This window comes from Haliotis rufescens, unplaced genomic scaffold (assembly GCF_023055435.1).
Source record: "Haliotis rufescens isolate VD_foot unplaced genomic scaffold, xgHalRufe1.0.p SCAF_4, whole genome shotgun sequence".
Lineage (NCBI taxonomy): Eukaryota > Metazoa > Mollusca > Gastropoda > Lepetellida > Haliotidae > Haliotis > Haliotis rufescens.
Genome location: NW_025964112.1, coordinates 7,385,993 through 7,401,762, shown reverse-complemented (window position 1 = coordinate 7,401,762; position 15,770 = coordinate 7,385,993). Strand labels below are relative to the sequence as shown.

Genomic DNA, 15,770 nt, shown 5'->3' with positions numbered 1-15,770 from the left:
TTAAGAAGGCCAAGGGTCATGGTTGTCATGACATTCAAAGTGTGGTCAGTGGGAAGCACATGGCTTGGTGTAACAGGAATTGTGGAGATTAAACTTTGCATGTATGTTATCTCAGCAAGTGAAATCTGATGAATAAAAAATAATTTGTGATATCTTCACATCTTGATAAATTATTTGGGGGAAATAAATAGTCTAACACTTCTTGTCTATGAAAACATGTTTTAACATAATTGATTTTTTCTTCCAAAGAACCTTTCCTCTTCTGCTGTGGAATCAAGGAAACTAGTCTCAGTTTAGTTTGATGTAGACTTGCCTAGGCTTTTAGTAAAAATATATATCCATATATTATACACAGTCATGGCACAGGACTAGAAACAGAAGTGTCTTGGCCCTTACTTCAGTTTCAAGCCATGGGTTGAGGGTGTTCCTGACTTCTCTTGCTATGTAATTGACATCCATTAATAGCATATTCAAATAAGGCTGAACAGATGAAAAGAGGACAATAATAATCTGTAATGAAAAAAATGACTTATTTATAGTCGGCTGAAGGCAAACTTGGCTGTTCACCATCATAAATTATGCATACAGTTGGTCAAACTGAAGGACAACAAGTTATATGCCGAGACAAACTTAACACTGAACACATAACAATTATTCGGATATTCGAGAATTGACTTTCACTTAGTGTGAGTTCGTTGGAGTATGAACCTTCATAGAGTGAGGGCCAAACTGTATGACTATTTTTTACCTGGATGTAGATTATTATTTTATTTGGTCTGTGTGACTCATGTTTACATTGAGAGACTTGCAACAACCAGCTGTAGGCGGAATCAAGTAGTTCCTCAAAAAGAGAGGTGACATGAGCATATGATTACATTGTTCTACAGTGACATCTTTTGTATTTTGTTTGCAACAATTTATATATTCAAATAATATCATTAGATGAGAAAGGTCTGTTAAGAACTACCTCAGTAGGTCAGTCACAATGACAGCATGTCATAATACATATACGTCAAATGGCTGAAATAATAAACGTGACTGGAGAGAATCAGAAGTTGTTGATAAACCAGACTTAATCTGTGGCGATTACAAGAGATAGTCATCTTTGATCAATTGGCCAATCATTGAAAGGTGATTGTAAAGATGTGTCAAATAGGTACTAAGTTAAATTCATAGATTACTATAGACTGTACCTGTCTGTCCAGACACAGATTGAGTCAATACTCTGACAATTTGGATGTGCATTTCTTTGTTTTATTCACTAGGATGGGACATACCGAGGATATTTGTGAATGCTCATTCAGTCAAAATCTGACATATCCCAATGTATGCTAAAATGCTGAGATCAAGATTAAAGGGTCTAAATGATGAGAAAGAACGCTTCTGTATTTATTTGTGCTAGGGAATTCCCAGGGGTTTCCTCAGGAATGTGGAAGTAGTCCGTCAGTGTTTAACTTTAAGTTATTTCAAGAATACAGTCTTGTGAAAAATGTATGCACGTCAAAATGTGTCGTTCATACTCTTACTAACGTCAGTTTCACCGTCATGCAACAGGCCTCACGTCCAACATGTCCAATGAAAAAGCTGTTACCGGGGTATGTTTAATTTTGATGTTTAGAAGACCAACCAGGATCTTTCAGCCCAAAAAACGTAAACCAAGAAATAACAAAATGTCTGGCCAATGCCCTTGGTGGTATTTTGTATTTTCCGTTATTAGGTATTTTTGTTCATAATTATTTAAATACCTTATCAATAATAACAGCCTCAGGGACATACAAGTCACAAGCTCCGACGTTCATACAGTTTGGCCCTCTCTCTATGAAGGTTCATACTCCAGTGAACTCACACAAGGTGATGGTCAATTCTTATAATGTTTTATATCACTATTTTTAACCTGGAAGGATGTAGATCTATAGTAATTTTGTTTAGTGTGTGTGACTCATGTTTACACTGAGAGACATACAACAGCCAGCTGTATCGCGGAATCAAGTAGTTCCTCAAAAACAGAAACAATGCTTCTGTATGTATTCATGCTAGGGAATTCCGAGGGGATTCCCCTGGAATGTGGAAGTAGTTTGTCAGTGTTTATGTCTTTTCAAGAATACAGCATTTAAATACTTTATCAGTAATAACAGTCTCAGTGACATACAAGTCCCCTCTGTTCCCTGCCATTAGGGAAATGTTTAGTTCTTGATCTGGGATTTATTTTACTTTAGAACTCTGAGCAATTCTATATAAATCCCTGCTTCACAATGTTTATGGGGTAGTTTTGCTTCGGAGTGTTCCAGCTGTTATTCTGTTGTCATGGTGATGTCGTAAGTTTAGTACTGATTTGGGTAATTTTGCCAACTCTGATGTTAGTTATGGAGTGATGTATATTCCTTTCTTGGCATGATGTGGCCCATCAAAGAGTAAAATGACACCTCCGCTTTGTCCAGAACATGCAATCAGGATCTTTATAATTAGGCTATTAGGTCAGCAAATTTAATTTCTTGTTTGTAATATGTTTTAAAAAAACCCAAACAGTCCGGAATTTCTTTTTTTCCTTTTTGTTGTCTGTAATAGTTACAAATCTTTAACCATAGGCTTGATTCTCATGGCCCATGTGACTTCCCAAGGCCACACCCCTGCAGCTTGAAGTGCGCAGTCGGAATGTGATCTGTGGAATAAATAAAGTGGTGATCCTGTGGTTTAGTGTTTTTTGGCTGAACTTAAGATCTTATTTCTGTTAGGAAGCAGGGAGTTATCTAGACCTGCTCACAGGCTGATATTTGGCCCCAAGTCTGCATCAAATATCACTAAAAATTCTCAGTTTGGAATGAAACATTTCCCTATTCATGTTACAGTGAATTATGCATGTACTTACTAACTAATTTTATGACTTTGTAGAAATAACCTGTATTCACCAATAAAAAGAGCAATAAATAGGAACAGGTTTATGATACTTCGTCTTATATTATGGCATTAAGAAAATATGATGAACTTTTGAAAAATCCCTATTTTGAACAAAATAGCAGTTTTCCCTGCCAGTGGGATTTAGTTAAAAATCCTGACTAAATCCCTGGGAAACAGAAACCTGACACTAACTGTAAGCACTTTCAGCAACCAAAACAACCCAGTATGATATGTTTTGCCCTCTGTTATATCAGTAAGAACACTTTACTTTGTCAGTGTTTAGTCAGGACCAGTAGAGGTCCAACATGACCAGGTGATTATTCTGTATGCTAGACTACTGGCTGACCAGGTGATTATTCTGTATGCTAGACTACTGGCTGACCAGGTGATTATTCTGTATGCTAGACTACTGGCTGACCAGGTGATTATTCTGTATGCTAGACTACTGGCTGACCAGGTGATTATTCTGTATGCTAGACTACTGGCTGACCAGGTGATTATTCTGTATGCTAGACTACTGGCTGACCAGGTGATTTATTCTGTATGCTAGACTACTGGCTGACCAGGTGATTTATTCTGTATGCTAGACTACTGGCTGACCAGGTGATTATTCTGTATGCTAGACTACTGGCTGACCAGGTGATTTATTCTGTATGCTAGACTACTGGCTGACCAGGTGATTTATTCTGTATGCTAGACTACTGGCTGACCAGGTGATTATTCTGTATGCTAGACTACTGGCTGACCAGGTGATTTATTCTGTATGCTAGACTACTGGCTGACCAGGTGATTATTCTGTATGCTAGACTACTGGCTGACCAGGTGATTATTCTGTATGCTAGACTACTGGCCGACCAGGTGATTTATTCTGTATGCTAGACTACTGGCTGACCAGGTGATTATTCTGTATGCTAGACTACTGGCTGACCAGGTGATTTATTCTGTATGCTAGACTACTGGCTGACCAGGTGATTATTCTGTATGCTAGACTACTGGCTGACCAGGTGATTTATTCTGTAGGCTAGACTACTGGCTGACCAGGTGATTTATTCTGTATGCTAGACTACTGGCTGACCAGGTGATTATTCTGTATGCTAGACTACTGGCTGACCAGGTGATTTATTCTGTATGCTAGACTACTGGCTGACCAGGTGATTATTCTGTATGCTAGACTACTGGCTGACCAGGTGATTATTCTGTATGCTAGACTACTGGCTGACCAGGTGATATATTCTGTATGCTAGACTACTGGCTGACCAGGTGATTATTCTGTATGCTAGACTACTGGCTGACCAGGTGATTTATTCTGTATGCTAGACTACTGGCTGACCAGGTGATTATTCTGTAGGCTAGACTACTGGCTGACCAGGTGATTATTCTGTATGCTAGACTATTGGCTGACCAGGTGATTTATTCTGTATGCTAGACTACTGGCTGACCAGGTGATTATTCTGTATGCTAGACTACTGGCTGACCAGGTGATTATTCTGTATGCTAGACTACTGGCTGACCAGGTTATTTATTCTGTATGCTAGACTACTGGCTGACCAGGTGATTATTCTGTATGCTAGACTACTGGCTGACCAGGTGATTTATTCTGTATGCTAGACTACCGGCTGACCAGGTGATTATTCTGTATGCTAGACTACTGGCTGACCAGGTGATTTATTCTGTAGGCTAGACTACTGGCTGACCAGGTGATTTATTCTGTAGGCTAGACTACTGGCTGACCAGGTGATTATTCTGTATGCTAGACTACTGGCTGACCAGGTGATTTATTCTGTATGCTAGACTACTGGCTGACCAGGTGATTATTCTGTATGCTAGACTACTGGCTGACCAGGTGATTATTCTGTATGCTAGACTACTGGCTGACCAGGTGATATATTCTGTATGCTAGACTACTGGCTGACCAGGTGATTATTCTGTATGCTAGACTACTGGCTGACCAGGTGATTTATTCTGTATGCTAGACTACTGGCTGACCAGGTGATTATTCTGTAGGCTAGACTACTGGCTGACCAGGTGATTATTCTGTATGCTAGACTATTGGCTGACCAGGTGATTTATTCTGTATGCTAGACTACTGGCTGACCAGGTGATTATTCTGTATGCTAGACTACTGGCTGACCAGGTGATTATTCTGTATGCTAGACTACTGGCTGACCAGGTTATTTATTCTGTATGCTAGACTACTGGCTGACCAGGTGATTATTCTGTATGCTAGACTACTGGCTGACCAGGTGATTTATTCTGTATGCTAGACTACTGGCTGACCAGGTGATTATTCTGTATGCTAGACTACTGGCTGACCAGGTGATTATTCTGTATGCTAGACTACTGGCTGACCAGGTGATTATTCTGTATGCTAGACTACTGGCTGACCAGGTGATTATTCAATATGCTAGACTACTGGCTGACCAGGTGATTATTCTGTATGCTAGACTACTGGCTGACCAGGTGATTATTCTGTATGCTAGACTACTGGCTGACCAGGTGATTTATTCTGTATGCTAGACTACTGGCTGACCAGGTGATTATTCTGTAGGCTAGACTACTGGCTGACCAGGTGATTTATTCTGTATGCTAGACTACTGGCTGACCAGGTGATTATTCTGTAGGCTAGACTACTGGCTGACCAGGTGATTTATTCTGTATGCTAGACTACTGGCTGACCAGGTGATTATTCTGTATGCTAGACTACTGGCAGAGTCTGATTCATATCATGCACATGTCACATTCTAAAGAGTCCACTATTATATGTGAAACTGTTTGCATTCCCTGAATATTCAAGCGTACCTTTTTTGTACTGGTTGCAGATGACATATACACATTGTTTCTGAGCTTGCAGAGTTAATATTTAAACTATAAGATATGCCTACATCATTTACTTGAAATAACCTAGTGCTAAAAGAGGTATATCAATTTGTTTTATTTGTTAATTGAATATTTATTAATTTTTGCAAGCATCTGAGCCACTTTTATCAAGATACTATTCTCGCTGTTTTTATATAAAATATACATGTACATGAGTTGGTGTTGAACATGATGAAGTTTCTTTAGGTGTGATTCAGCATTCTTTTTATCCTGGCAAGTGAAGTGATCTTTGCCTCTGTGGAAGAAAAAAAAAATGATTTTGTTTCTTATTGGAAGCAAATAATGTTCCAGATGCTTCTAAGTTTGTTATCATGTGAAAGTCGAGGATCACTAAGATCTGAAATGTCCTTGCACCTTCATAATTAATTACCTATAGATTACTAAATGACTACATCATAGTAACAGATTCTGATTTGAGTTTGAAGTAGGGAGAACATACTCAAAGGTGGGGATAAACATATTATTTGAGGATCATGAGGACTGTGTTGAAGGCAGGTAGAGGAATACAGCTATCGTTGTGTTTTCTACCAACACTACTCATTTGGGGTAGTATAATGTAGGGAGGGGGTGGGGGGAAATACACCATAACAGGGTTTTTTAAACTTCCCATTAATCAGTATTGTCTTGCCAAATGTTTAACAAATCAACTAATGAAAAAAGATATAATACGGTAAGAAGACTTGATTATTCCACTCTCTATCAGATGTAATTTGGAACTTTTATAGGTGAAAGTCTGAATTTGCTAATTTAGCATGTATGTCAACCTTGTTGATTGCAACTGAAATAGCTGCTGTGAGACTGCAAGGCAACAGCAGTAGGTCGGAAATTGTCGATACTCAGCTTGTCCTGCATATCAGTTTCTATTTCTGTCCAGGAGTCTTCATGTTTGATAACTTTCACTTGTTAATTGAATTTCCCAGTGAAGGAGGTGAAGTGAAGCTGCAAGTGGAGTCATGGTGTGCTGTACCACTGCATGCTGCACAAACAGGACAGGGCTCTACCTGGCCTTTGTGATGCCATTATGGGGACCTGTCATGAAAGTCCTGGTGTGCTGTACCACTGCATGCTGCACAAACATGACAGGGTCCTACCTGGCCTTTGTGATGCCATTATGGGGACCTGTCATGAAAGTCATGGTGTGCTGTACCACTGCATGCTGCACAAACAGGACAGAGCTCTACCTGGCCTTTGTGATGCCATGATGGGGACCTATCATGAAAGTCATGGTGTGCTGTACCACTGCATGCTGCACAAACAGGACAGAGCTCTACCTGGCCTTTGTGATGCCATGATGGGGACCTGTCATGAAAGTCCTGGTGTGCTGTACCACTGCATGCTGCACAAACATGACAGGGCTCTACCTGGCCTTTGTGATGCCATTATGGGGACCTGTCATGAAAGTCATGGTGTGCTGTACCACTGCATGCTGCACAAACAGGACAGGGCTCTACCTGGCCTTTTTGATGCCATGATGGGGACCTGTCATGAAAGTCCTGGTGTGCTGTACCACTGCATGCTGCACAAACATGACAGGGCTCTACCTGGCCTTTGTGATGCCATGATGGGGACCTGTCATGAAAGTCATGGAATGGATGCATACCGTGACATGCACACCTTCATCTAACATTCAGATGGCCCCCAGGGGGTTCCGGGTTCGAATCAGGTGGCCAGGCTGGGGAACTTTGTTGATTGTACCTTTTCTTTGTTTGTTTGCTTGCTGTTTAACGCAGCGCTCAGAAAAATTCCAGCTATATGGCGGCGGTCTGTAAATAATCAAGTCTGGACCAGACATTCCAGTGATTGATTTCATGAGCATCGATCCAAGCAATTGGGATATGATGACATGCACCTGCCAAGTCAGTGAGCCTCAAGACAAGCATGACCAATTCTAACCGGATCTTCACGGGGAGGTATCAAAATGAACACGCGGACCAAAGTTCAGTATGAAAATTACATGCAGAGATGGCAACCATTACTATTTGGCCAGAATCCTCATGATATTTTGAACCAAATTCTGTCAATATGATTGAGTAAAATATATCCAGAGTTTAACACACTGCCTGTCATCTATGCTACCAGGGTTCTTGGATCATTTTTGCGCCTCACATGGAAGGAATTGTATAATCGTGAGATCTTTTGTTTTGAACATTACAATTATTTACAGACCAGTGACTTGGTAGATAGCTTATCATCGTATCCAATTCGCGTGGATCATTGCACATAATGTGAATCACTGGATTGTCTGGTCCAGGCTTGATTATTTACAGACCGCCATCTATAGCTGGAATATTGCTGAGTGCGGTGTTATTAGACAAACAAACAAACAAAACATGCATTAAACTGACGTGCATATCATGATATGGGAATCCAGCAGAGGTTGCCAACAAATCACTATGACACCCAGGCCTGATGCTTTTTCTCTACACGAGAAATGCCTTCCTTGTACTCAGGTAGTCAAACCAGTTCAGGTCTTGGTTGAAATTTGTGGCACATCCTCATATAATGCTTACAGCAATGAATCAATAGTGTCTGTCTCCAGCACCCTGGAATACTAGTGTTGACATTGTGCTCTGACTGTTGACATGGAAGTAGCACTCGTACATCTAAATAATAGTGATTTTATTGGTTGGACCACATTGATTTCTTCAACAGCGTTGATGCTGAAAGGTTTGTTGGGAAGTTCCATTGAAGTTATAACAATGGTGTTTGTAGGGAAGCTCAATTGAAGATTTAACAGTGGTGTTATAGCAACAGTTTTGTACAGGGCATGTAGGTAATTGCTGTTGTTAGGAGCATATATTGTCAACAAAGCCAAATAAGGTTATAGATTTCTCCATCATACCTGTTTTTTTCTTTTTTACATTAAGCAAGTCTTTTGACAAGCTCATGTTTCCAGTGTTATTGCTCCTCTGATAGCATTGATTCTTCCTTCCAGAACAGCTGAGACGAATACCTAGGTCGACCTGCAATATTGCTCTTATTGCTGATTGAGGAAGGACTGATATTCATGAATTAATAATCATCCAATCAGAAGCTGTTTTGGTCCGTGTGTGTGTTGTCGCGGGGTCCTGCACCTGTGAAACATGCCAACAGATAGCATTGCGAAAGCTACGAAGACCAAAGGAGTTCGTATGATCAGAAGGCACAGGAGTCATACTGACGAGGGTAGGCCTGTTGGCGGGATGAGTCGTTACCGTGACGACATCGACACAGATGGCTTGATGCCAGCTCCAGCCAGGTTAATAACTTTTTTATATATATTTTAAGATTGCATGACATGTTTTTAATTGTTTGAAATGTATTTAGGAATTTAGTTTGTTTTCTTTGTCTGCTGTTTATTGTGACTTTTAATATTGACATTGTCATTAGAAATCATGAATACAACATGGTCTTTTCAAAGATTACTTTTTACATTAATCATGTTAATCAACTTTCTTTTAAACATGATAAAATTATTTGTTGTCGATAATTTAGAAATTATGAAAACAACATAACTTGTAAGGCATCTTGCAAATGTGAATAGGCAATTTGCTATTGAAGTCTTCTACGGGAATAAGTTTAAAAAGAATCATTGTATATTTTGAAATACAATGAAAAATGTTTAGATTATGGTTTTCTATTATGAATAATTTTTACTTGAATTAAGTAAGTGGTATGAACCCATTGGCCTAATTAAGTCATTTTAGTAGTCACGGTAACGGAAAAATCATTCAGAGCAAGTTGATTCTACTTCTGGAATCAATGATGTTTGTGATTTCTCTGACTTAAAGCATTTTATAGTCATGATAGTTGATTTGTAATTGGGGGCACAGGTGGCCCAGTCTTCTAAGGCGCCACGATTCACTGTGCAGAGTTGCGTCCCTTTGGTATGCAAGAAACCTATGATTGTGGGTTTGAATCACCGTTCACCCCATTTGTTCGCACCCGGGCTCATGGGTTTCACAAAAAGTAGTAAACATCTAAGACCTGCATCACTTCGGGCTTTCCTCCAACATTAAGCTGACACGCCGCGATATATATGGAATGATGTTAAAAGCGGCGTTAAACCCAACTCACTCACTGATATGTAATTTTTCTGCAATTTTTCATATTGACCTATAGATATAGAATCAACTGCAACAATGTTCAGGACAACACCATGCAACAATGTAATTTTTGTGGCAGGCATTTATTTTTATCCAATAATATTTTTTTTCTCCACAATTTGAGGGACAATTTTGTCTTTTAGATAAAATCCCAGGCCCCCTGCCCTAGATTGGTTGGTTGGTTGGTTTGTTGTTTAACGCCGCACTTAGCAATATTCCAGCTATATGACGGCGGTCTGTAAAATAATCGAGTCTGGACCACACAATCCAGTGATTAATATCATGAGCATCGATCCACGCAATTGGGACCTATGACATGTATAAACTAAGTCAGTGAGCCTGACCACCCGATCCCGTTAGTCGCCTTTTACGACAAGCATAGTCGCCTTTTTACGGCGAGCATGGGTTGCTGAAGACCTATTCTACCCCGGATCTTCACGGGTCCCCTGCCCTAGAATTTCAAATGGTCAGTCCCTTAGGCAATGCCATGTTGAGTTATCTGCCCCTGTTGCCCCCTGTTTCCCTCTCGTATTCAAGCAGGTGAGACGTGTGTGTTTCACCCTCTGTCTGACTCCATGTTGGTAGAATACGAAAACAGAAGACTATTTGTGATATATATATATTGGTGCTTCCACGTCTTCTGTTAATTTGGATGCTTCTGTTCCTGGCCGAGTTGCTTGGGTCAGTGGAATATCCGGGCTGTTGCAGCAAGACATTCATGTAGTGTGAGTTAAATGCTTGCCAGTTGCCAAGTGTTATTGAACTCAGGTGCTGTTTGTTGGTGCCAGGCTAACTAGCTTGAGCCTAAATATTGAGATTGAGAGGAACCTGCTGAGACTGGCTCAACAGAATATTATGTTACGTTACACAGTGCAAGTCTAAATCAATGTTACATTGTCCAATATTTAAAGTAACTTGATATTGTATTACTTTCCTTATTGCTTCCTTATTTTTTTTTACAAATGTTGTAAAGTTAGGGGAATACTTGGATCTTGGTTCGGTGACTTGGTGACTTGGTTGAAAGCATGTCATCATACCGTGATGGTGTAGATCGTTGCTCATAATATCAATCACTTAATATTCTGGGTCCAGACTTAATTATTTACAGGCTGCTGAGTGCCGTGTTAAGCAACAAACAATCACATTCAGCTTTGAGGATGCCGGCTGGTATTACTTTTGTGTTCAGTGTGCAACTTTAACTGTCGTGTATGAGGTGTCCCGTAAAGTTAGGGGAATATTTGGATCGTTGAGTGTTTGAGTGTGTCCGCTGTAGTATTTGAATCTTGGGACCTCTCAAATCTTTTCTTAATTATGACAAGGACCCCTTGGCTTTCCTGCTTGTAAACACGGGATGGTACACCGACATGGAAGGGCTCTACCTGGCCTTTGTGTGGAAGGAGCCCATCATGGAGCTGTATCAGGAACATCCTGGGATAACACTACACCTTCATTGCACATTCTCATGGTCCTATGGGGCGGTCGGGTAGCCTTGTGGTTAAAGCGTTCGCTCGTCACGCCGAAGACCCACTTTCGATTCCCGACATGGGTACAATGTGTGAAGCCCATTTCTGGTGTCCCCCGCCGTGATATTGCTGGAATATTGCTAAAAGCGGCGTAAAACCATACTCACTCACTCACTCACTCATGGTCCTATGGGGCGGTTGGTTAGCCTTGTGGTTAAAGCGTTCGCTCGTCACGCCGAAAGACCCACGTTCGATTCCCGACATGGGTACAATGTGTGAAGCCCATTTCTGGTGTCCCCCGCCGTGATATTGCTGGAATATTGCTAAAAGCGGCGTAAAGCCATACTCACTCACTCTTGTTTTTAAGTTGAATAATCAGATAATACACAGTGTGTTTATGTCTTACCATGCTGCCACAGATATGATTATGTAATACCTGATTACATCATACCTAATATAAGCAGTTTGTCAGGTGCAAATACCGAGATTGCTGTATTGTTAAAGGCAAACTCAGGAACAATAGACATTCTTGAACAACTCGGTACCATGTGGTGCACTTGTGTGTGCTTCGTCATGCCTTGTCTACCATTCTCTGTGGTCCTGACTGTAGTAATCTGTACTCATTACCTTGGTAGGTTTGTGATCACAAAGAACTTTGTTTTCTTTAAGACAAATGTTTTCCAGTCTAATGGAAAGGAAATTATGTGTATAATGTTTCTTTTGAAAACCAATGTTTTTTTGGCATGTCAAATGTTACATTTCACATTTCCAAGCATTTTTTTAAAGACATTTTTCGAAAACGCTGGCTAAGATTGTTTTGGAGTTGAAAGACTTTATTTAAAAAGGCATAGACATCAGATCACCTGTAGTCCTGAGAAGTGAGATTGGGGCTGATACCAAAAAATTGTTTGTTCACAGTAACTCCACACTGACTTTTCTTTACCAGACATTTTGTTTTCATGCAAGAAATGACAAGAATTTGTATTCATCTAAAGAATTTACTTGTAGCAAATAAATTGCTGTTTTCTCAAGTCTGAATATTGTTTCTACTTTGTGTCTTAAGGTTACACACAACCAAATGTTTTCCCATAGACTTCTATAGTAACGTTATATTTAAAAAAAAAATAACTATGCATTCAACAGCTATTACCTGTACGTGTGTGTACAGTTTGGCCTTAGAGCAGCAATAAAAAAATAAAAAATGACTAGCTTAGCTAGCTCCTTTTCCGAGTACCAGAAGCTAAACACACCACCCCAAGTTTCGCACCAAATGTCACCTAATTGAAAATAGCTGTGATCATATTCAGCATAAGTCATCATGTTGAAAAAGACAGTACTAAATATAGAAAAACATGGTCAGTTTTAATAACTGGATGGATGTACATTTGAAAGACATAAAAATCTTACAGAATATCCTCCATTCACAGCCTGCAGATATCTCTCGATCTGCACTGAAGGCTCCCTACGAAAACCGCACTGTCCAAACTGGTTCTGATTTGGTGTAGTAGAACCTTAACTCCCAAAATCTTCAAAGAGCTTTTGTTGCTTTCCATGTTGATTTGATGCTGATGTAGACCAGATGCCACTTCTGTCATTTGCAAGTTGATAAACATTATATTTTTCAGATTTGCGGGTATTTGAGTACAGTAAACTACTTTTATAACGAACACGCTTATAACGAACTGACGGACACGCTTATAACGAACTGACGGATATAACAAACTTACTTTTTTGTCCCAACTATCTGCTGTAGTTATGCTGTATATATGCTTATAACGAATTACGGTTATAACGAACTAAAATTAGTGGTCCCTTTGAGTTCGTTATAACCGTAGTTTACTGTACTAGTATTCCATGCCAGTATATTCAGTTTGAACCCAGTTGTTAACACTGACAGTTCCCACTGAAATGTCCAGGCATCGAATACACAACATCCACAAACATCGGGGGTAAAAACTCCAAATAAGCTGTGTATGTGCATGCAATGTGCAAACAAATCAATGTTACCCAATCATCTGCTGACTGTGTACAAACATGAAGGATTTGTTTGTTTGTTGTTTAATACCTCACTCAGCACTATTCAAGCTATGTAACAGCAGCCTGTAAATAATTGAGTGAGGACCAGACAATCCTGTCATTGACATTAGCACAACGATCCACGCCAAGGTGGTACGATGATAAACTGTGAACCAAGTCCCCGAGTCTGACCAACTCATCCATTCAGTCACTTCATATGACCAGTACAGTTTGCTGGGGACCAATTCTAACCCAGAATATGGAATGTGTTTTATTCTGCATGCCAACATCAAACTCTGAGATCTAACTGCAGATTGTGATGGACCAGGGACTCTTGCTATTGTATCTATACACAGCTAACCCATCTCTGGAGATTGTCATCTGTATAATTCATAGCTCCCCCTGTTGGTAAACAAGACTGAATTGGATGTCTGTGATGTACCTCCCAGGGGAGTGGATGCTTGACTGTGTTGACAGTTTGAGTCCACGAAGACATTTTGCAGGCAGATATTTGATACATGCTGTACTGTTGCTGTGTGTCATGTAACAGCAGCTGGTTGTCATGGACTTGTCACGTTGTTACTGTATTTGCCCTTGTTAGATACATGCTGTACTGTTGCTGTGTGTCATGTAACAGCAGCTGGTTGTCATGGACTTGTCACGTTGTTACTGTATTTGCCCTTGTTAGATACATGCTGTACTGTTGCTGTGTGTCATGTAACAGCAGCTGGTTGTCATGGACTTGTCACGTTGTTACTGTATTTGCACAATCCTGCAGAGTTGCCTCCCTTATATGTGAGTAAAATGATAGATTGTGGGTTTGAATCCCAGTTTGTCAGCACCATATCTGAAAATGTGAAATAAAGTTCAAGCAGCACTCTACCAACCTCACTCACTTTCACAACTTTCACTTATACCATCAACAACTGCTGTAAAAGTCCCTTGTACTGGGAAGTCTTTGCAAGTTTAGTACAGATTTAACTTACTGCCATTGTGTACAGGTTACAGGATGAGAACCCCGTGTCCTGACGTTAAAATGGTTTGATTCCAATGCAGAGGTCTCTCGTTGACCTTTTCAACAATTAAACACCAGGTGTCTGAGAGCTCTAACCCATTTTCATGGGGCGGTCGGGTAGCCTAGTGGTTAAAGCGTTAGCTCGTCACGCCGAAGACCCGGGTTCGATTCCCGACATGGGTACAATGTGTGAAGCCCATTTCTGGTGTCCCCCGCCGTGGTATTGCTGGAATATTGCTAAAAGCGGCGTAAAACCATACTCACTCACTCACTCACTCTAACCCATTTTCAACCCTGTTTCCATGTTACAAAGAACCTTAGCACCTATGTTTTAACAACATTGTTTTCATAACCATATTTCAAAGATATTCAAGAACCTCATGCTGAACTGTGAGAAGTCTGCGAGTCGGCCCTGTGTCTCCCCTGTGTCTCCACACATGCACCTTGCTCTTTGGCAGCTTGTCTGGGGCTAGTCTATATTTTGTGTTGGACAAACTAGAGCCTTAAATAATTGTCAATCACAGGATCAAGAAGAGAGACCTTTACTGTTCATTTCTATAAATGGATTAATTTCTTGATGTTGAATAAAATTTATTGTTAATTCTACAAAATTTGAAACTAGTAATGCCAAATCAGTGTGTTCATTTCTCTTCCTTTTTTAAACTCGGAGCAGGTAAATCTGTTATCAAAGCAAATCAAAATGGTTTAGCCTGAAGATTCTGACATGTATACTGTTCTAATGAGCTAAATGTCATGATAATGACTGGGGAAATGTTGTTTACTTAGGAATGTGAGCAGGGATGAGATGTTGATAAATATGGTAATCATAATAAAATGGGATAGCTTTCTGATCGATGAATCCTGAAGGCAAAGGAAGGATTGACTGATTTAGATAAACTTTTTATAAATATGGAAGATATTTCAAGATAAGATTATGTTTGTGGTTAATTGCCTGCTAATTAATGTGTCTAGTCTATAAGCCCAAGCTATGATGGGGACATTGCTGTGTGATGAAGGCAGTGTTGTGACAGAATCTTAGTATTTCTCTTATCATGTCTGGGTGTCTGTTGCTGGGCTGTTTCCAGCAGTATGTTAGACTGGATGTGTTCATGCACTGGGGACACTGCTGTGTGATGAAGGCAGTGTTGTGACAGAATCTTAGTATTTCTCTTATCATGTCTGGGTGTCTGTTGCTGGGCTGTTTCCAGCGGTATGTTAGATTGGATGTGTTCATGCACTGGGGACACTGCTTGTACAGCTCATGATATTATGTTATCCTAAAGAATGAAGCCATGAAAGTTTAATGAAGACAGGATTGACTTCCAGGAGTTAGTGATTTATTTTTCAGCAGAGACACTAGAACCTTTGCCAAGCAAGTATTGCCAATGCACTAATATTGATACTGAAACAATGCTTGGA

At 40.1% G+C, this 15,770-nt stretch overlaps 1 protein-coding gene across 3 annotated transcripts in view; it reads left to right on the top strand.

Annotated features, from left to right (window-relative positions):
- LOC124135869 (WD repeat-containing protein 37-like) overlaps positions 1-15,770 on the top strand; it is a 30,937-nt gene that overhangs the window by 1,392 nt on the left and 13,775 nt on the right. For 2 of the 3 annotated variants that reach the window (XM_048381750.1, XM_048381751.1), the window contains exon 2: positions 8,708-9,010. In XM_048381750.1, the coding sequence (XP_048237707.1) occupies positions 8,856-9,010 (155 nt within the window). In that variant the 5' untranslated portion in view covers positions 8,708-8,855. The remainder of the gene's footprint in view (positions 1-8,707; positions 9,011-15,770) is intronic. The other variant, XM_048381749.1, reaches the window with a different exon arrangement.